The sequence below is a fragment of the Vipera ursinii genome, assembly GCF_947247035.1.
Source record: "Vipera ursinii genome assembly, chromosome: 7".
Classification (NCBI taxonomy): Eukaryota; Metazoa; Chordata; class Lepidosauria; order Squamata; family Viperidae; genus Vipera; species Vipera ursinii.
In genome coordinates this window covers 39,428,693-39,450,068 of record NC_139521.1, presented here as the reverse complement: position 1 = coordinate 39,450,068, position 21,376 = coordinate 39,428,693, and the positions used below count along the sequence as shown (strand labels likewise).

Genomic DNA, 21,376 nt, shown 5'->3' with positions numbered 1-21,376 from the left:
TTTATATTTTATTTTGAGCATATTTTGAACATATTTCGGTTTTTGTGTGTGTGTTTGTGGTTAGTCTGAGATTTGCTGAACACTTTAATTTTAAAATGGAAAGTGATTAAGACAGTAGGTTTCAGGTGGTTTAGCATAAAGATTCAGTTATTTGGCCTGTTTGCAATGCCAAAGTCCAGGTTCCTTTCCAGGCGTCTCCTTGTAAAAAAAAAAACATCATAGATCAGCGCTGAAGAGGAAGATGACAGGATTTTCCTTCACCATTAAAATCAAGATGATGTTGCTAACGAAGGGAACAAGAGAAAACATCGAAGCTGATCAGATGCAAGTGTAATTAGAAAAAAAAACTGGCTTGTACTGTGCTTCAGTCCTGTAGCCATAATAACTCCTCTTCAGGTCCTGGGCAGGCATGTCCCTCTGTTGGTTATATATCTTAAAAACACCTGCTTGCAACCGGTTGCCTGGGCCAGAACACTGGCATTGGAACAAGTTAGCACAGGTACTACAAGAACCTTTTTTACTAAGAGGCAAAACTAATATTTCTTCGCCACAGCCTAAGAAAGGCTTCCAGGAATTCTTCCTCCCCGCCTGAGGTAAAGCCCGCCTACAAAACCTGTGCGGGGTGCACCCCCCCCCTCCCCCGCGGGAGAGAAAAGGCGCCCGCGACAGGACTTAGCCGGGCGTTGCACAGGCGCCTGGTTGGTGCTCGGCGCGCGCGCGCGCGGGAGGGAGCGCGTGTGGTGGCAACGGGCCGGGGAGAGAGAAAAAGCAGGGTGGGTGCGTGGGTGGGGCAGCAGCAGGCCTGGGCTGGGAGGAGAGACTCTTCCACGCTGCGCTCAAGTGACATTCAGGGCGAACACCACATGTTTCACTCACCCAGCCGGGCGGGCAGCAAATTAGAAAGGCGCCCGGACGAACGCCTTTCCCTCGACTGGCCTAACTAAACGTTCAAATAAACTCATTGCCGGCCGTCGCTCTCAGCCCCCCCCCCCCAAAGATCCTCTCCACTCCCGAGCAGCGCCAATTTCGCCTCAGTCTCTTTTTACCTTTGGAGAGTTTTCCTCGCTTGAAGAATGGACAGAATACAACCAGCCTTCGCCTGCCTTCTTTCTGCCCGCTAAAAAAAAGAGAGAGAGAGAGAGAGAACAAAATCAAAGAAAACGAGCGGCCGAGGGCTACGACTTGGAGGGGAGGAAAAAAAAAATAATCTTTCGTTCCCTTGTCCCGCTATTCGTGGCAGGCGAGTTGCTCCGGGCGAGCTCGGTCCTCCTTCGGAGCCAAGTCTCGGCGCCTGACGAACTTGGGGAGAGGTCGGCGCGGGCCAATCGAGGCTGGTCCGTCAGGTAAGCGGGGCGCCAGGCGAGCTTTTTCCGCGCGGCCAAGGCGGGTGAGGGAGCGTCGGCTGGAGGAGGCTCGCTGGCCACTGAGCTCGCTCGCCGACTTGGGGGGCGCTCCGGGAGTTAGCAGAGAAGCTTCGGGCCGTCCTAAGCTCGCCCGGCTTGTGCGGTTAGGGCAGGGGTCGGCAACCTCGGCTCTTTTATGACTCGTGGACTTCAACTCCCAGAATTCCTGAGCCAGCTATGCTGGCTCAGGAATTCTGGGAGTTGAAGTCCACGAGTCATAAAAGAGCCGAGGTTGCCGACCCCTGGGCTAGGGAATTCTGAGCCTCTGGACGGGACCTTAACTGATGCTTTAAGAATAGTTGAAGTTACTATTGATTTGCTTCGGCGTAAGGAGAGCCAGGTCTGCTCCGCACCTGATTCTCTCTCCCGAGTCTGCCGAGTGGAAATCTGGGCTTCTGCTTCGAACTCTGTGCCCAGACTGGCCCGGGAGCCGCTCCGAGAAGTCGTTAGGAGCCTTGCAAGTTTGCCGAGAGGCTACGCGCGGCTGAGACGTGGTTTTTATTTTAGCATCCTTGGAAACGTGTCATAATAACGTGGGTATTCTCTCTCATCTCTTTTGTTTTTCTCCACCTTCTTCGGTTTTTATAATCGCAACCGTTTGGTTAGGTTGTTTGCCACAGTGGACTGCCCGACACAAAACTCTGAAAAAAAGATGGCATGCAATAGAGCTTGAGCTTTTTTTTTAAAAAAAGGACATTCTAATCTTTTGATGAGACAAACCTGCCTGCCAGTTTCAATCCTGATTGTCTTCGCTTGGCGTGTGTATCCTTACCCTAACAACAGTGTGCCTGTCACTGGAAAGGAAAGAGAAGGAACAACCAGAGTTCATCTTTTCCTCTGCCACTTGGTGGTGTGGGACCATTTCAATGAGATTCAACTTCGTGGAGTTGCTCAAAAGGTTTCATTATTTCCCTTCGCTCCAAAGTTACTTTCTGTCCCTGTTCCTTCCCATTCCCTGTGGTTTATTTGATTAACACCTGAGGAACTGAGCAAAGGCTCCCTACCGGACGAATCAGAACCAGTAGAAGTTAACTAACTGCAATGAGTTTGTGGAAGGTTCCTGTCTAAAAGCTTTTCAATTTTGGTGCATGGAATCTTTGCTTATGTTGGGATGTTCTCTTTCAATCCAACAGTAACATATCCTTTTCTAACGTGGACCATGTAATATTTCTACTGCAAAGTATTTCACAAAGTACAGACCAGACCTGTGTGGCAGGTTTGCATTCAGAAAGTTGTTGCAAAAGGGAAAGCAAGAAATGCAGAGTAACTAATGAAGGGATAGATAAGAGGCAGAGGGACCTTTATATCTAATTTAAGTTCTTACTATGAATGTAGTTACTTTCTTCCAATGTTTTGTGCAGCCTAACTGCTTAAACGTTAATGTCTCCATCTATATCATCATCATCACAGCCCATCCAAGCAAAATCTAAACTGTCAAGTGTAGTCAGTTGTTTAAAAACAGAATATTTTCAGAATTTTTTTTTCAATCTTTGATGTCTTTTCCAAATTTCAGTAATAGTTGGTCCTGAGGATTATTTTCAGTTTTATCTTCTATTATGTTTAAAGTGCTTGATATGTGTGTGTGTGTGTACACACACAGGCATGTGTATACATATACATATACCTTGAGTGTTTTTTCGATGCACCCTGTTGGCCCAAATATGGGAAGAAGGAATCTTTTGCCTGTATCAGCCTAATCTAGAGCCATCCACTGGCAGCAGTCGCTACTGTGACAATCATTTTTATGTTAAATTTGGATTGCTAACAAAGAATAAATATATACATATACATTTACATATACATACATTATACAAAATACATGCAAATAAACAAGAAAAGAAAATATTTTCTTTAAAAATATATCCTGTTTTGAACAGACCTACTGCATATGATTATTATTAAGCATACATTCTGCAGAAATAAATATGCATTTTAGATGATTTTAAAATGGGTTTCACTGCTGCATTTCTGGAAATTCTAGTGGAATAGCTTTGCAGTTGATTTTGGCAATAACCCTGCTTTAAATTGTCACAAAGCAAAGTAATAGAACATGAGCTAGTAGAAGAAGTGAAAATTAATTACTTATGGCTTGTATTAGACATTTTAGTTCACAGAATTGAAAACGATTATGAAACATCTCTTCATCATTTGTAAATGGAACTTTTTAATCTCTCAAGTAATATATAATTGGTGAATATCTGTATTCTTTGTACTGGATCTCTTTAATACTTCCGTGATAAAGTATTGTAACTTTGTTCAAATTAGATAACTTAGTGATACAGATCAATGCAATATTTTGCCAATACTACTGAGAAATGGGGAAGGGGTGGAGAGACAATACTGTCTTTGAAACAAGTGGAAACATAGGCTAAGATAGGGAACAGAAGATTCTGTTTATAGCTTTTCAGCTCTGTTGTTATTCTTGACCACTTTTTAAAAACAAACAATGCACCAACAAGATTATTTTTCATTGAAAAATAATATAGATGTTCACAATAAAAAGATTTTGAAAAGATAATCTGTTTATTTTGGAATCAGTAGTAGTGTAGGGGAATTATAATGTTAATATGGGATCAAATTCCAATCATAACATCTTTTTCAAGGATTTGGTTAGTTACTCTGTGCTCAACTCTGTAAAAATGATTTCAGAGTCATTTGAGTGGCTTAGATTTCCCCTTTTTAAATTTTGATACCTGAATCAAAATTTATAGATTCAGATTTTATCTCAAATATTTTTCCACATACATCTCTGTTTGACTAGTGCATTTGTGTGAATGTCTGCTCAGAAATGAGTGCCACTGATGGAATTATTTCAAAACAGGTCTTAGACTGCAGTCCTATGAACACAGCAGTTTTATTTCTGAGTAACTTGTGTAAGTTGCATGTCTAATATTATATGACATTAAAGAAGTATCCAGAAATGTATTTAGAAGTAAAAGATAATTGAAATATGGGATAATTCTATAATATTAAACTTGCTTTTTGTTAGAAAACTATAGCCCTTAAAATTGATTTAAGTGTTAGGCAGCTTTGAAGGCAGTCTTTAAATCTTTAATAAATTAGTGCAAATCTGGAAATCCATGATTTAGATATAGTTCTTGTCTTTAAAAAAAGAGATTTGATTATTGGTTTAATGCTATAAATTCCATGTAAATGTGTATCTTAAACACAAAAGTATCTTCAAAATGAATGATGCTGTTGTATTTACAAATCTATTCTGCCCTTTTTAAAAGTGTATATTAGTCAATAAACATAATCAACAATTTCATTTTGTAATTATATTCAAGATCAGATAAAAAATGTTTTAGACTTGGCTATTAGTCTTAAAAGACATGCTAGGGAAAACAGTCCAAAAATCTAATTTAAATTGAGGTGAAGTAATGCCACATCCAGTCTGATGCTTTCTTGGAATGAAGTGACAGCTTTAACCTAAGAACATCTGAATTCTAGCTTCAGTTACAACAGAGCTTTTTTAGAGGAAAATATGCCTTATTTATGCATTCATTTAAATGCATTAAATTTTTCATTTTTAAAAATTGCATGATTTTTTTGAAAGAACTGCTTTTAGTCTCTTTTAATTGTGCCATTAAAAAGCTTGATTTAATTATTTAAATTTAACTTATAAATAGAAATGTAACATATTCTATTATTGTATTTTTGTAACTCTGGTTACTTTTACAGAAGATCGTATTGTAATCTAACTAATGATATACTCAAAAATACTGTCAATATGAAGCTATTTTGGATTGTCTTTTTGGAAAATAAAGTAAATTTTGTTTGTTACTTTTCATGTGATAATCATACTATGGATTATAAGTCCATAGGGTAATATGATTAAAATAGTTCTTTTTTCAAATGCAATACATTTTAAGAAAATGTATTTCTTGAGGAATATTTGATTTACCTTTTGGTTTAAAAATAAGAAATGGTGGAGTTTTAAAATAATGTGTAATACATTGCCTTTAATTTAATATTTGGAAGTTGTACAATTAGTACCACGTAACAGTGATTGTAAGATCTGTTGAAATTCTACATTTCAGTATATTTTTGTGGAGATTTTTTAAGCAAATACAATATTTTTATAACCTGATGAACTAGAACAATATATAAATGAAGGGTATTTATTTATATTTATATATATTGATCAGCATGTTAGATATATATCCATCTTTTCCTTGGGAACTTAAGGCAGTATACACGGCAGTCCCCAATTTATTATGATCACAGACCAGCACAAAAGTTAAACATCAAAATAAATATGTTCTCTAAAAAATATTGGAAAATAACTAAGCAAAGTAGTAATATGAATAAGAATCTTTACTTCTTTACATGTTTTTTCCTTCAGCAGTACAAAATTTTGCTACTGCATAATGGTGGCTGGAAGGAGATGGTTCATGTAGAAATTATCTGATCTCCCTAGAAATCTCTCTAATAGAGAGAGAATATAGTTGATCTGATGTCCCTGTAGAACTTGCAGCACAATAGGATATGTGAGATATCTTCAGCTTCCTCATTGCCATGTGTACACATTCACTCAGTTATTGGAGTTTTATCATACCTGCCCCTATTTATCAGACATTGTCTAATTAAAAAATTGTAAATGTTATAATTAAATATAGGAAATAATGTCTGATCTTGATGTATTTTATCAGTCAACTTAAATTTAATCCAAAGAAGAATACTAACCTCAACATTATCCAAGTTTTATAATTGGAAGTAGTTAACCATGGACTTACCTGCCTTGCCTAGTTTTCCTATAGAACAGAACAGGTAGACAAGACACACTAGATCTACTGATTCTATAGGACAAAAAGCAACAGTGACTTTTTTTTATTAATTTCCTATTTACTCTTCAAAGCATAGGGCATGTTCTTCTGCTCCACTACTAATGTAGTGTTTTTCTCCTTAAGGGCACATATTCACTTCATTTAGTGTGCTTCAGATGACTGCAGATTAAATCCAGCAGTTAATTTGCAAAGGATGAAATGAGTCAATAGCTTTGCTATTTTTTAAAGTTATACTTTATCATAAATTTACAAAGAGCTAAATGATTATAATACTTAACTAAATGGAAGGCTGCTGATTTGAAAGTCAGCAGAAGCATTTTAGCCTTTTTTTAAACAAGTTACTGTTTTTATTGCATGGACGTTCCACTTTTCCTTATACTTTTTATTTTATTTATTTATTTATTTATTTATTTATTTATTTATTTATTTATTTATTTATTTATTTTAAGCCCATTTATATCCCGCCCTTCTCCGAAGACTCAGGGCGGCTTACAATTTAAAGCACAAATCAATGTGCTTAGCAATAGCCTTCATTCTATGCATATGCCTGCTTATTATTATTATTAGGGCTTTCACCACCCCACCCAAGCGGCATTAATACAAAGTCAGCTTATTGCCCCCAACAATCTGGGTCCTCATTTTACCTACCTCGGAAGGATGGAAGGCTGAGTCAACCTTGAGCCTGGTGGGATGCGAACCTGCACTAATTGCAGGCAGCTGGTGTTACTTTAAAAAGTTTATTTTTTTCAGTCATTTCAGGTATAAGGGTTAACTCACAAATTAACCAAACTAACCTATGTGCTGTTAGCAAATTTGTGTTTTTAAAGCCAGGTTTGTAGCCATTATCTTCAGTAACTAATGTTATGCTAAAAAGCATTCATAAGAGAAGAATAAGAAAGACTTTTGGTTTTAGTTGCTTGTTTTATCTGCATATGCACAGTATATAAATTTGGATGCTTTAAATTTGTGTATGCATGCATATGTACACATGTGCCCATGTATGTGTCTACATACAAGAAGCCATCCCCCCCACACCCATATAAATTCCAGAATGGAAATTTTTAGTGGTTTCTATTATGACTACTTCCTACTTGAATGATAATTGTCTCCAAAGGTATTTTGTAATTAGAAGAGTTTTAATGACAAAGACATTTAGGAAGAAGTGTTTTTCAGCAGCAAAACAATGAGAATGGAAACATCAAGATCAATTTTGTATGGTTTTTTTCTCCAAATAAAAACAGCTAAATAAAGCATGCTTGTTTAAATGCGGAAATAATGTTATGTATAGTATGACTTTAAAAGATGTAACTTCATGCATAATTTTATGAAAGAAATGTTTGAATAAACCTATATATGATCAGGCTGCATATAAGCCTAAGATTGTAAATATAAATTTTAAGAAAAATGTGTATTTATGAGGAACAGCTGCCTGAATAGCAATTGATACTGAAGAGAACATATAAACAATTCCTTTGCCTTGACAAGTAAAGAAAACATTTTTAATCTTCTTTCATCAGTGGGGTTTTATTTATGATTATAAATGAGTGTATTGCTGTCACCATTCTTTCAATCAAATTTCCTTTCTAGGCACAGATAGCATATTTAATGAATTCTAAACTCTCTGTTCAAATACTAGGAAAGACTCAAACTAAATAGTAATAAAAACACAAGAAGATGATTTATTATTTTAAAAGACTGCAGTAGACTGTTACTACAAGATTTGCTCTTAATAACCCAGGTTCCAGGGGAAAAAAATCTGAACTACTGAATATGAATGCTTCAGAACTGGATAAAGCCAGATGTATGTATGAAAAAAAATCAAGGGTGAGAAAAACCTAATATATATTACTTAAAGGATCCATTTTTTATTTTCAGAATACTGTAATTATTATTGCAATTTTAAAAAATTACTCTCCCTAAGAAATGTTATAAAGTAGCTATAATTAGTTGCCACTGAAATTAGTAAGATGAGTTTGCCATAAATCTTAGCCACTGTAGGTACAGCTATATTTATATGATTAAATAAATAATGAAGGTGATACAATAAAGGAAATTGAACAGTGTGTTAAATGTGGTTGGCAGGCATTTGGTAAATTAAGCATAATTTTCAAGTACAACCTGCCCCCCATGCCTGAAAACTTTTCAATCAATGTGTGCTACCTTTTCTAACATATGCCAGAAAAATATGGACACTAACCTCACAATTAATACAAAAACTATGAGTGGTGCAAATAGCCCTGGAAAGACACATGCTCGGCATTAAAGGACAAGATAGAAAGACTTGGATTAGAGAACAAACAAAATATATAATGCCATCAAAAGATTAAAGAATTAAAATGGAAAGGGGCTGATCGCATAGCAAGAAGAACTGATGGCAGGTGGATTTAGGCAGTCATAGAATGGATTCCAATTGATAAAAACTATCCACAAAAGAGACCTAAAACAAGATGGAGCAACGACATCAGCAAGTATTGCAGGTCCAACTGTCAAAGGAAAGCTTAAGACTTCATTGGTTGGAAACATTCAGAAGAGGCCTTCATCCTGCAGTGGATAGACAATGGCTAGAACGATGATGATGAAATCAATAATGAATTGATATATGCAACAAAAATCACTGCTTATTGCATATTTATATTTAATGATATTTTATTGAAAAATAATTAGGGCATAATATTTCAACAAGAAAGAGAAGCAGAAGAATGATTTACTATAACGAATACAACTAAAAGTATTGGTATGAAACACTTAGTATGATACTGTACAAGCTCTTTGTTAGAAGTTATGCATACATAAAATTACCTGTTTTGCAAAAGTTCATCTTAGTGTCCAGCCCTATTGACATTTATGTAACAGTATGACTTTGGTCTTAAAATCTCCATATTTTGTCCAGGTGACAAAAGCTTGCTATAAAATAATATTGCCATTTTCACTGATTTGATGACAGTTTTCATTGACTTGATCACAATACCTAAAATTTCTAAAAAGCTAATCAGGATCTATTCTGGGCTAGCATTTGATAGGCAACAAGAACATCCAAGGGCAGTAAGCTAAACTGGAACATCCTAGAAGACAATTTAATTCAGTATTGTTTCCAATAAAAGAATATGTGGAGCAGAACAAGAAGTACATGGCAAGATGATTATTAGGGATCCAAAGGCTATAATGACTATAAAATGTGGATTCAAATATCAAGCGTACATAAATTGAATAAACCACATTCTTAATAAGGTTATATGAATATAGTAATGAAAGTATCTTTATCAGTTGTTTGTGCCTTCTCAACTTTTGATAGGCTGGCAGCAGCTCTACATGCCGGTTGATTGAATGTTGATCTGATAGCCAAGCCTCTTTCAATAGGTGGCCACCTTTTGTGAAGTCCTGGGTGATGACCTCAGCGCCTGCAAAATTAAATGTATGGTCACTCTCGGCTATGTGCATACATACCTGAGAACGCTGTTCATGTCGTTTAACTGCCAGTTCATGTTCATGAACTCTAGTCTGGAGACGTTTCGTAGTTTCTCCAATATAATTACAGTGACAATCATTGCAGTTGATCTTATATACCACAGATGACTGCTGCCAGCCTATCAAGCGTTGAGAAGGCACGAACAGCTGTGCAGGGTGGCATAGTGGGCAAACTTTTTACCACCTCTGCACCGCAGGAATTGAGACACTGAAGATTCAGGATGTTTACCCATGGAAAGGCAGGAGGTCACAATAAATAGAGAAAGGGGGATACCAGCACAGCCCTTTGCAGGATCGAGGGAAAGACTGTGAACCAGTACGATCGAGATGGGATGCCCAGTGGGAGGATCGCTACCGGCCGTGACTATACATCAACCTAACGAGAATGCCGGATGAGACACTGTGGGGGGGGGGAAGATCTGGCAACAATGCTGAGCAGCCACGCATGGCAGGAGGAGTGCGGCCGGCGGGCGGGACAGGCAGGGGGAGGGAAAATGTTAAAATTGAAATGAACACCAGGTTTAATATATATGCATATAAATGCAATATTTTTATAGAGTTAGAAATCATTCTATTTTAAGTGATCTGTCACTTAACAGTAATTTTTTGGAGGAAGTATGAAGCTAATTTCTGCTGCTAAGTTTAATATCCTCAAGTATGAGGTTTTTTAATGAAATAATGCATAATCCCCAAAATCCAATTTTAGCTATGTTACATACTCTTCTTTGATTCTTAAAGGTTACAGTTAAATTTTATCCTGCAGATTTATTATCAGATGGGTAATTCAGGCAAAATTAAATGCACTTACATTTAAAAATAGGATTTGAGGGTTACAAAACATTCCCTGCTATGGTTAAAGAAATATAGCACATAAATGCCTGTGGCAAGCTGTTCTTTGAAATTATCATCACTAAATTATAATCATGCACTTTCAACTCTCTGTAATTAAACATTTAGATTTATTTATTCCAGATGTATTTGCCTCAAATAAATCCAGAACTTTTGTTGTAGTACTAGACCTTTTACAAGTCTCAACCATTTACAAATTGTCAAAAAATGAAGTGAATTGTCTTTGATTTTGTTTGCAGTATGTCCATTGACAACTGCATTTTATGCTATTTTGGAAAGGATACGGAACATGTTTTTAGGGCATTTTAGAAACTACTGGTTTCTTTTAAAGCAACCTAGTGAATCTGAAAGAGAACTACAGACAAGCCATATTATTAAAAATGATCCATATTTTATTTTCTGGTTTTGAGGAAACATTTGCAGGCTCTGCAAATTATCCCTTTTAAAAAATATGGAGGAAACCTAAAAAACAGTTCTTAAAATTCTTCATAAGAAGGATTGGGTTAATTCTTTAAGTAATATATTCTAATTTATGACATACAAAACTATATACATTACATTGTTTTGATATTTTTGTAAATACTATACTGTAATTGTATTTACAGTAAGTCTGGATGTTTCATTATGTCTGAACCTTCAGTTAAAAGTTCTATTGTAAAGTTTTAGATGATCCTTTTGACATTATAGAGATCTAAGATGGCGGCGCCTGGAATGGCTGCGGCTGCATTGGCTCTTGAAGGCAAATAGTTTTGGGAGGGATAGTAAGGGCTATAGGCCACATGATCAGGAAGATTTTAATGTGTTTGAGCAACATGGTGGAACTAAGGTAACATACGACATACGACCAACAATCTTTGCTGGCATGGCAAGTTTCTAGTTGTTTTGGAACTGTTGGTGAGACCGTTAAAAGTCGTTGGCACTGTTTGAATTTGTTCTACCAGCAGCAAGATCTGACTGCTGGCCCAGTGATGGATTCTATTTCAAATCAGGGCTGTTTGCAGGGGAGGCAGAGGAGGAGAGGACCTGGAGCTTATGGAGTGAAGGAACTGGATGAGGCTGTCGGCAGGCCCAGAGGAAGAGAGAGAGGCTTTTGGAGAGTTGGTGGCGGCGGCAGTGTGCTCCAGGGGTGAAAAGAAGCAAGGCCTCTTTAAGGAAAGGGTGGAAGAGTCAGCATCAGAAAAAGGAAAGAAGGCAAGGTTGTCAGAATACAAGCGAATTTGAGGGCTAATCCACATGGAGCCCCATTTCCATCTGTCCTGTTTGCTATCGTTCACTCCCTAGAGACTAAAATGGACAATGTGAAATTTGAGCGGGCCCCGAACAAGGAGTATATATCGGAGGTGGTGACCCTTTGAGAGCTGTATGCAACGAAATTTCATTTTGATGTATGCCGATTGGTGTATATTCAAAGTGACAATAAAGTTATCATCATCATCATATAGTCATGTGAAAAAGAAAGTACACTGTCTTTGAGTTCCTTGGTTATACTGGTATGCATCAGGACATAGTAAAATCATCTGGTCCTTAGCAGTTCTTAAAAGTAGGTAAATACATCCTGAGATGAACAACAACACAGGACATGTTACACCATGTCATCGTTTATTTTACAAAAAGAAAGCCAAAATGGAGAAACCACATGACTGTGACTGATTTTATGACCTTTTTGCATTAAGCAAACACAGCACTTGTTAAGTGTTAAATGAGAACTGTGATTATTAAGCAAACCAGTTGTACCCATTGAACTTTTTTTTTACTGGAAATCAGAAGTAAATGCCAAAACCAGCAAAAAACATTGAAAATTGTAGTAAAGTGACCACGGACATTGCAAACAGCTGTAAAGGTAAGCTGGTTGCCAAGTGCCCACAGTACGATCACATGACCACAGGGTGTTGCATGCAGCTATTATAACTTGGGGGAGGGTCCATCATAACTTTGAACAATTGCTAAGTGATAGTTGTAAATCAAGAACTACCTGTATTTGTGGAATTTTAAAGGAAACATGGTGCAATTTTAAAGGAAAGTTTTTTTAAAAAATCTTTCCCTATATTCTCCCTTTCTGTTTTGAAAAGCCTATCTTGAGTGTTAGAGGAGCTTTCTATTTATTAATGATCATCTGCTCAGTGCCTCTTATACACAGGGCAGCCAACTTAAAAGATTCCAATTTGAAACTATGGAAAGATACAGGGATAAGAAAAAAGCAGTAGAGATTGGTGGGCTGTTTGGATAAGACAGGAAAATCAATTTATCAATACAACCACTTTAGTTAGTTTTTCTATGGGGTTAATAGTCCTAATATATTTACAATATGATTTACAGTGCATCATTTTTATTTCTCTAGGATGCTCTTGATGAGATGCTCCATATTCTACATTTTCCTTCTGCTACCATTTAGCTCCTGGATGCAGAAACTACCTACTAGAGATGAAGAACTTTTTCAGATGCAGATCCAGGACAAAACTTTTTTCCATGATTCTTCAGTACTCCCTGATGGAGCAGAGATCAGTAGTTATCTGTTCAGAGGAACACCCAAACGGTATATTGATTCATGCAACGTAAAGTTAAGATATTTATGTCTCTGTTCTTTCAGTCAGTCTTGATTCCTGTAACTCCATTCAATTTTCTCAGCAACACCTTTTTTCAGAAGTTGTTTGCCATTGCCTTCTTCTTAGAACTGAGAGAAAGGAACTGGCTCAAGGTCGCCCAGTGTCAACTTTGTGAGATAGATCAGGCAGGAAACATGGCCAGACAAGCTAATTCTACTTCATTGTAAGATTACATTAACAGACTCTTCAAATCTGAAAGTATATTCCCTCCCCCCATCCCCATACAGTACAAGATATTAGGGAGGGTCTCTTCTGAGTCTCTTTCCCTGACTACATTCCTGCTGCAGGCTAAATTGCCCTTTATCTGACTGTTCCTTGGCTACATCTCTTTGCCCTAACTCCCAGGGTCACCTCCACATAGTATTATACTTTGTGACTAAGGCAGGATAAGCCCACTGCTATTCATCTGCCACAAATCTCCTTTAGTGATAGCTAGCAGAGCTCATTTATGAACACTAAATAGCAATCAGAAGACAGAAAACTCCTTAATCTCATAACACGTGGACAGACTGAACCATAATTTTAACTGGGAAACTGTAAGCATCCTAGACCAAGTAAAATCCAAAAAAATTCTAGGAATTTCCAGGAAGCTTGGCATTCAGACAATCAGCTATCAATTGGCACATAGAAATAAACCACATTCATATACCATTCAAAGGAGACAATAAAGAAGCTTAGAACAGGAAACAAGATCAGAATATATCTTTCCCATCTTCTCCAGCAGCCTATAGTCATATAAGCAGGAATTAACAGCAGACAAACCAAATCAAACAAACCAAATCAAGCAGAAAACTATATCCTTATCAAGCATCTACCAAGGACAAAACCACATCCCACCAGTAATGGCAGGACAAGCTACTATAAGGACTGCCATATGTCAGAAATGGTATAGGGTCCCCTGCTTGGGCTGGGTTGGGCTAGATGACCTACAAGGTCACTTCCAACTCTGTTATTCTGTTAATATATAAATAAGGAACAAATGCCACAATAACTAGCACTGATGATGTTCCCTAGTTGGGAGGAAATGAAATTGGAAGCAAACAACCAAGCTCAGAGAGCCCTAAGGAGTCCACAATTCAATATATGAGCTACATATATTCTGTTCTCTCTGTGTCCTTAATGTTATATTGTGAAGAAGGTCATGCTTTTATTCATCTTTCCATAGGTTTTTTTTTGTGGTAGAGGAAGATAATACACCATTTGCAGTTACAGTGACTCCTTGTGACACGCCTTTGGAATGGAAACTGAGTTTGCAAGACCTCCCTGAAGAGTCAAGTGGAGAGGGCTCAGGTAAATTACAGTAAAAACCAAACAAAGATTGTTAATTTTGTTAAATATGCATAAGCTGATGTAGCAAATATACTAAAGTCCATCAGTAATTGCTGGTTAAAAAAATAGTGAATAAGAATTAATTTTTAATAATTGAATGATAGATTACATGTTCCCCTGGCTCATCACAAAGTTGTTGTGCTAGTTGAAACTTCTGAAAATTTTCCGTTAAACAGGCAAAAAACTGGAGATAACCAATAGAGAAGGATATCTTGTTTCACCTATTCCTCTCTTTCACTAATCTTAAGTGTAGCCATAATTATTTATATGTACTATACGTATGTACTAATATGTACTAATAAAACAAGCAAGCTTTTACATAAATTGAGCAGAAAAATTATAGGTAGTCCTTGACTTTCAATAACAATTGAGTCCCAAGTTTCTGTTGCTAAGTGAGACAGTTGTTAAGTGAGTTTTGTCCCATTTTTTATCTTTCTTGCCACAGTTGTTAAGTGAATCACTACAATTGTTAACAACACAGTGTTAAGTGAATCTGGATCCCCATTGACTTTGCTTGTGAGAAGGTTGCAAAAGGAAATCACATGACATGAAATCACTCTGCAGCCATCATAAATATGAGTCAGTTGCCAAGCATCTGAATTTTGTTCACCTGACCATGGGGATGCTGCAACAGTCATAAGTGTATAAAACTGTTTTTTCAGTGTCATAACTTCGAACAGTCACTAAATGAACTGTTGTAAGTCGAGAACCTCTACAACAGAGCATTCCACCATGCTTTTCATGTGGATTATATTCTACAACAGAGCTGCGTGTCTAATTTAGAACTCTAATTTTTGAGATGGGAGGATTTCCATTAGATAGAGTTTTCCTTTACAGATTGGAGGAAAAAAGTCATAATGAGGGGGTATGGTCAACCGGGTCATCATTGCCGATTTTTCTTTTGTAAAAGAAACATACATTTTTTTATAAATAAAAAAACTTGTATGATTAGATATCTTAAAATTAATATTTTCAATATATGAACGTCCTTATTTGGATTTCTCTTTTTCTAATAAAAATAGAATATTTATATCACCCTTAAAAGCTAAACATAAAACAAGAAATGAAACAGTATCAACTAAAATATACAAAATGACAAAATACTTACGTTACAAACTGAGACATCTCTAATTCTAAAGGAATTAAATTAGATCATATAAAAACTACTTTTATTATAATTAATAAAATATGAGTAAGCAATATACAAAAAAGTCAGGAAAACCAAGGCAGTCCAGAAGCTTAAATCCTCGATCTCATGAATACCACTATTTCTCAGAATCCCCCCAATAATTTTAAACTTAGATTTAAAGATTAAAAAGTCATCTGTCATTTATTTATTTATTTATTTATTTAATTGCATTTGTATACCGCCCTTTCCCTGAGGACTCAGGGCGGTTTACAGGGAATTAAAAAAAACCAACATACAAAAGTTAAAACCATATTAAAAAATATTAAATTAACCCTGTACACAATTTAAAACCCAATTAAAAAATTTCTCCTCAGCCTGGGCCCGAGAGCTCAAAGAGCCAGGTCTTCAGGCCCCGGCGGAATGATCGGAGGTCGGGGGCAGTTCTCAGCTCCACCGGCAGCTGGTTCCAGAGGGCAGGCGCTCCCACTGAGAAGGCCCTATCCCTGGGTGTCACCCGCCGGCAATCTCTCACCGGCGGAACCCTGAGCAGACCCTCCCTGTGGGAGCGCACTGGGCGAAGGGCGTTTGATGCCGGCAGCAGGTGTTCCCTCAAATAACCCGGACCCAGGCCATGTAGGGCTTTATAGGTAATAACCAGCACCTTGAATTTCACCCGGAGGGCAACCGGAAGCCAATGCAGCTCGCGGAGTAGAGGTGTTACATGGGAGTATCGGGAAACCCCCATTACAACTCGCGCAGCCGCATTCTGCACCAGTTGAAGCCTCCGAGTGGTCTTCAAGGGCAGCCCCATGTAGAGAGCGTTACAGTAGTCCAAACGGGAGGTCACAAGCGCATGAGTGACTGTGCGTAGGGCGTCTCGGTCCAGATAGGGACGCAACTGGCGCACCAGGCGAACCTGTGCAAAAGCCCCCCTGGTCACGGCTCCTATGTGATCTTCAAAATTGAGCCGTGAATCCAGGAGGACACCCAAGTTGCGAGCCCTATCAACGGGGGGTAACACCTCACCCCCCATCATTAGAGGTGGAATAACTTGGTTAACCCGAGACGCCGATATGCACAGCCACTCAGTCTTGGCGGGATTGAGACGAAGCCTGTTTCTCCCCATCCAGACCTGAACCGCCTCCAGGCACCGGGACATCACGGAGAGGGCATCACTGGGTTGGTTCGGGGTGGAAAGAAAAAGTTGGGTATCATCAGCGTATCCAATAATTAACATAAGAATAATGCGATTCCAGGGCTGTGGAACTTGATCCTGAAAGATCCTATTATAGCTTGAATTTGTTGTTGGAGCCCTGGGAGCAGCCCAACATTTCAGAGTCTGAATAGTTAATTTTGTGGGAATGTAACTGCTCGACAATGAAAATAGGAAAGGAGAGGTATTTCACTACAATGCCTATAATAAACAGTAAAATTAATACAGTAGAACACAGAAAAATGCTATCCTAGCAAGGTAGAGCAATGACCTCAACCTGCCCTTTCATGGTAACTTGAAAGGCTTTATTATATATAAGCAGTATTGTATATAATGGCATCATTTACCTGTGCAATGTTTGGAAATATTTATTTATTTATAAAATTAATATGGTCACCTATTGCAAAGACTCTGGGCAACATAGAAATTAAATGTTTTATTGTGCATCTTAATATTAATATTATTATTAATAGTAGTAATAATAGTAGTATAGTTTTGTAATTTATAAGACTTTCTTCCTCAAGTGCATAAATAACTCCATAAAATTGTCCTTCACTTGGGACTGCTGGTACTATTTGTTCTTTTTCGTAATGTTTTTGGCTGTCCTGAATGCTGTAATATGAATCCAATATTATTTATACAATAACTAAATGCTTTAAAAATATGTCCATTTGTCATTTTATAAATTTGTGTCTACAAGTTGATTTTAACAGTTTAGGTTTTCATATAAAAACATCTTTTTCCAAAATATTTTGTAGTTAATTGATTTATTGTGTTGTGTTGTGAGATGCAAATCATACATTATAACATACATATATTAGTGGGTACAACAGTATTTGTGTAAACTATAAATTGCTAACTATTAATTTAGATTACTTAAATCATTTTTCAGGAACAAGGTTGTTAACAATGTTAACTATAATTTTGAATGTTAATGAACATAAGTGGCACAAATTGTACACCTAAATATTTTTTTAATTTTGTAATATAATAAGATACCTACTTTTAGTTTTATACTTAATATTGAGATCTGCGTAGTATTGTTTTATATATATACATACACACATACATACACACACACGTATACATAGACACATATATACACATATATACATACACATACATATGCACATATGCATACACACACATGCACACGGGAGGAGAGAGCCTAATGTGGCTTAACTGTCAGAAAAAGCTTAGGAAGGACCTACCTTAATAGATCAGGAAATTAAAAGCAACAGCAGGAAATATGTAACTTCAGACCTCCTATTAATGTAGCCTTACAGTAAAGTCAAATTAGTTCATCTAATATTTCTTGACTGGTTTTCCTAGGAGGCCAATACTTTTAGACCCTTTAAAAAACATACTGTGTTTTGTGTTTGCTTTGTTTCAAAATCCCTCATTTTGTCTCTTCTAGGTGACCCAGAGCCACTTGAACAACAGAATCAGCAGATTATTAGTGAAAAAGGCACAGAGCTATTTTCATATAGAGGAAACGATGTTGAGTATTTTGTATCCTCTACTTCACCTTCTGGGTTATACCAGTTAGAACTCTGGTCAACAGAAAAGGATACAGACTTTAAAGTCTATGCTAGTACAACTCCAGAGTCGGATCAACCATATCCTGAACTACCTTATGATCCAAGAGTTGATGTCACTTCTCTTGGTCGTACAACTGTCAGTTTGGCATGGAAACCTAGCCCAACAGCTTCAGTATTGAAACAGCCAATACAATATTGTGTAGTTATTAATAAAGAACACAATTTCAAAAGTTTATGTGCTGTTGAGACCAAACAGATTGCTGATGATACATTTATGAAGGCTCCTAAACCTGGTCTGGATTTTAGTCCTTTTGATTTTGCCCATTTTGGATTTTCTTCCAACAGTAATTCTGGGAAAGTACGCAGCTTCTTAAAACCAACACCAAAGCTTTATTCAAAACTTTATTCAAAGCCTAAATTTGATCTGGAAAAGATATGCATTGGAAACAAAAATATATTTACTGTATCTGAACTGAAACCTGGTACACAGTACTATTTTGATATATTTGCTGTAAATGTCAATACAAATATGAGTACTGCCTATGTTGGTACTTTTGCAAGAACTAAAGAAGAGGCCAAACAGAAGACAGTTGATTTAAAAGATGGGAAGGTTACAGATGTGTTTGTTAAGAGAAAAGGCACCAAGTTTTTGCGGTTTGCTCCTGTTTCATCACATCAAAAAGTTACATTTTTTGTTCACTCATGTCTTAATGCCATACAAATGCAAATCAAAAGAGATGGAAAACTTCTGCTGTCTCCAAATGTTGAGGGCGTCCATCAGTTTCAACTTCGGGGAAAGCCAAAAGCCAAATACCTCATTCGACTGAAAGGAAATAAGAAGGGAGCTTCCATACTGAAGTTTTTGGCCACAACAAAGCCCAATAAGCAGTCATTTCCATCTGTTCCTGAAGATACAAGAATTAAAGCCTTTGATAAACTTCGCACATGTTCCTCAGTCACAGTGGCATGGTTAGGTACAGAAGAAAGAAACAAATTTTGCATCTACAAGAAAGAAGTAGATGATGATTATAATGAGGAACAAAAGAAAAGAGAACGAAATCAGTGTCTGGGACCAGACTTGAGAAAAAAATCAGAAAAAGTCCTCTGTAAGTATTTTCACAGTCAAAACCTACAAAAAGCAGTTACAACAGACACAATTAAAGGTCTAAAGCCTGGCACATCCTACCTTCTGGATGTTTATGTCATAGGACATGGTGGGTACTCTGTCAAATATCAAAGCAAATTGGTGAAAACAAGAAAATTCTGTTAGGAATCTTTTACATAAAAATCCGCAGAACATTATTGGATTAACTACCGGTAACTACTTAAACAGAATAGAAGTTATAAACTGTATTGGTATTATGTATAGGAAATATTAACATCTATATTTATGTTTACAGAAGTAATTAAAAAAGACTGAGATTAGTGCTCTTCGTTGGTATCTGACGATTGCATTATGCATCTGGTGGTGTATGTTTGTTGATCAGTAAATAATGAAGATAGCGGAATATTGAAGAACCTGCCCTTTTTGGCTTCCATATTGCATGAAGTGCTTCTAAATTATTTTATCATATCAAAGGCTAACACAGATCATTCAGTAGGATATTAGTCATAGGCAAAGACAAGAACCAAAACTTCCATCCAATCTCTTTTCATAGATTACGGTTTATGTAAATTATTTTTATTGTCTTGTTTAATATATATATGTTTCTATGTTGTAAACTATGAAAAATCTTTTCCTGTTAAAAGCATAGATCTAAATTAAATATTAACTGAGATTTCCAGTTTTATTGTTAATATAAATTCCTATCTGATTAATTTTAAATGCTTAAAAAGTTTATGTATTTCATGTACAAAATTGTCTGTCATTATATTCTTGTACATAAAATTAAAATATTATATTATACATTCCAGTTCATATTAATGTTTCATATATCAACATAGCCATATACATATACATAAATTTGTATAATTGTGGATGTATTTAGGGCATCTTTAATTAGTAATTATCTGAACATCTTTAATTGTTAAGTATATTTCAAATATTTTAGCACAGTTGGTAATACACAAGTGGAAGCTTTTTCAATTTGTCAGGTCAATACTTTCATAACAAATGAAAGAAAGGTAAACATGGATTATTAATAATGGTTATTTTCTGCATTTTCATAGAAACCAGATTAAAAGTTAGATCTTCATCAAGCAATTCCTTTTATGTTTTCATTTGTTTTCCTGAAAACAAAGCAATTCTAGCAATTGTTTTCATAGTATTTTTAAAACAGAATAATATCAGAATTTACCCATACACCTCTAGCTTTTGAAGGCAGAATTGAATGAAATACTGTATATAGCAAAGGTAATATTTTTTAGTGGAGATAAAAGTCTGAAAAAGATGCAAAGCTGATCAGGATAAAGAATAATGTGGACATAAGGTGTGAAAACACTTTTCTATCAAATGCTGGCTAATGGGCCGGACTGCCTTTGTAATAATACGAAAATGAATATATGTGAGCATATACTTTATGTATATATATATATATATATATATATATATATATATATATATATATATATATATATATATATATATATATATATATAATGAATATGTGTGTGTGTGCGCGCACACACACACACACACTTGTAACTCTAAAGATCTAGTTTCCTTTTTTCACAGAGTTTGAGTACCTGCTTATAGTTTCAGAGCAGAAAGTCCAACTCATTATGGTACTTTAATTATGTAGTCATTTTTTTGGAGATGAGCAGAAGCAAAATGGGCAGAGAAAGAATTAGCAAGAAATGGCAAGAAAAAATATGTTTTCTTTGTAACATGTCCTCTTTACTCCAGGCAGGACTAGAATTGGGAAAAGCAAAGTTTGGGTTTAGCAGATTGCAACTATACTGACTATTTCATGGCACTTTGACAGTTCACTGTATAAAAAATCTGTTTAACAATATCCATTCACCCCCCTACTCCATGGTTTTCAGACTCCCTATTTTTCTGGTGATCAAGATGTTGATATCATGGGAAGCTATGCTAGAGAAGCAATTTGTGAAGCA

General features: G+C 36.4%; 1 protein-coding gene across 2 annotated transcripts; it reads left to right on the top strand.

Annotated features, from left to right (window-relative positions):
- Positions 1–915: 915 nt before the first annotated feature.
- On the top strand, positions 916–20,220 carry NDNF (neuron derived neurotrophic factor). 2 transcript variants are annotated; one of them, XM_083366892.1, is made up of 4 exons: positions 916–1,343; positions 12,843–13,037; positions 14,273–14,397; positions 18,196–20,220. In XM_083366892.1, the coding sequence occupies exons 2-4, from the start codon at positions 12,844–12,846 to the stop codon at positions 19,587–19,589; spliced, it is 1,713 nt and encodes a 570-aa protein (XP_083223018.1). In that variant the 5' UTR covers positions 916–1,343; position 12,843; the 3' UTR covers positions 19,590–20,220. The 2 variants fall into 2 exon arrangements, with proteins under 2 accessions (XP_083223018.1, XP_083223017.1); XM_083366891.1 differs by lacking the exon at positions 916–1,343 and adding an exon at positions 2,195–2,301.
- Positions 20,221–21,376: the final 1,156 nt, after the last annotated feature.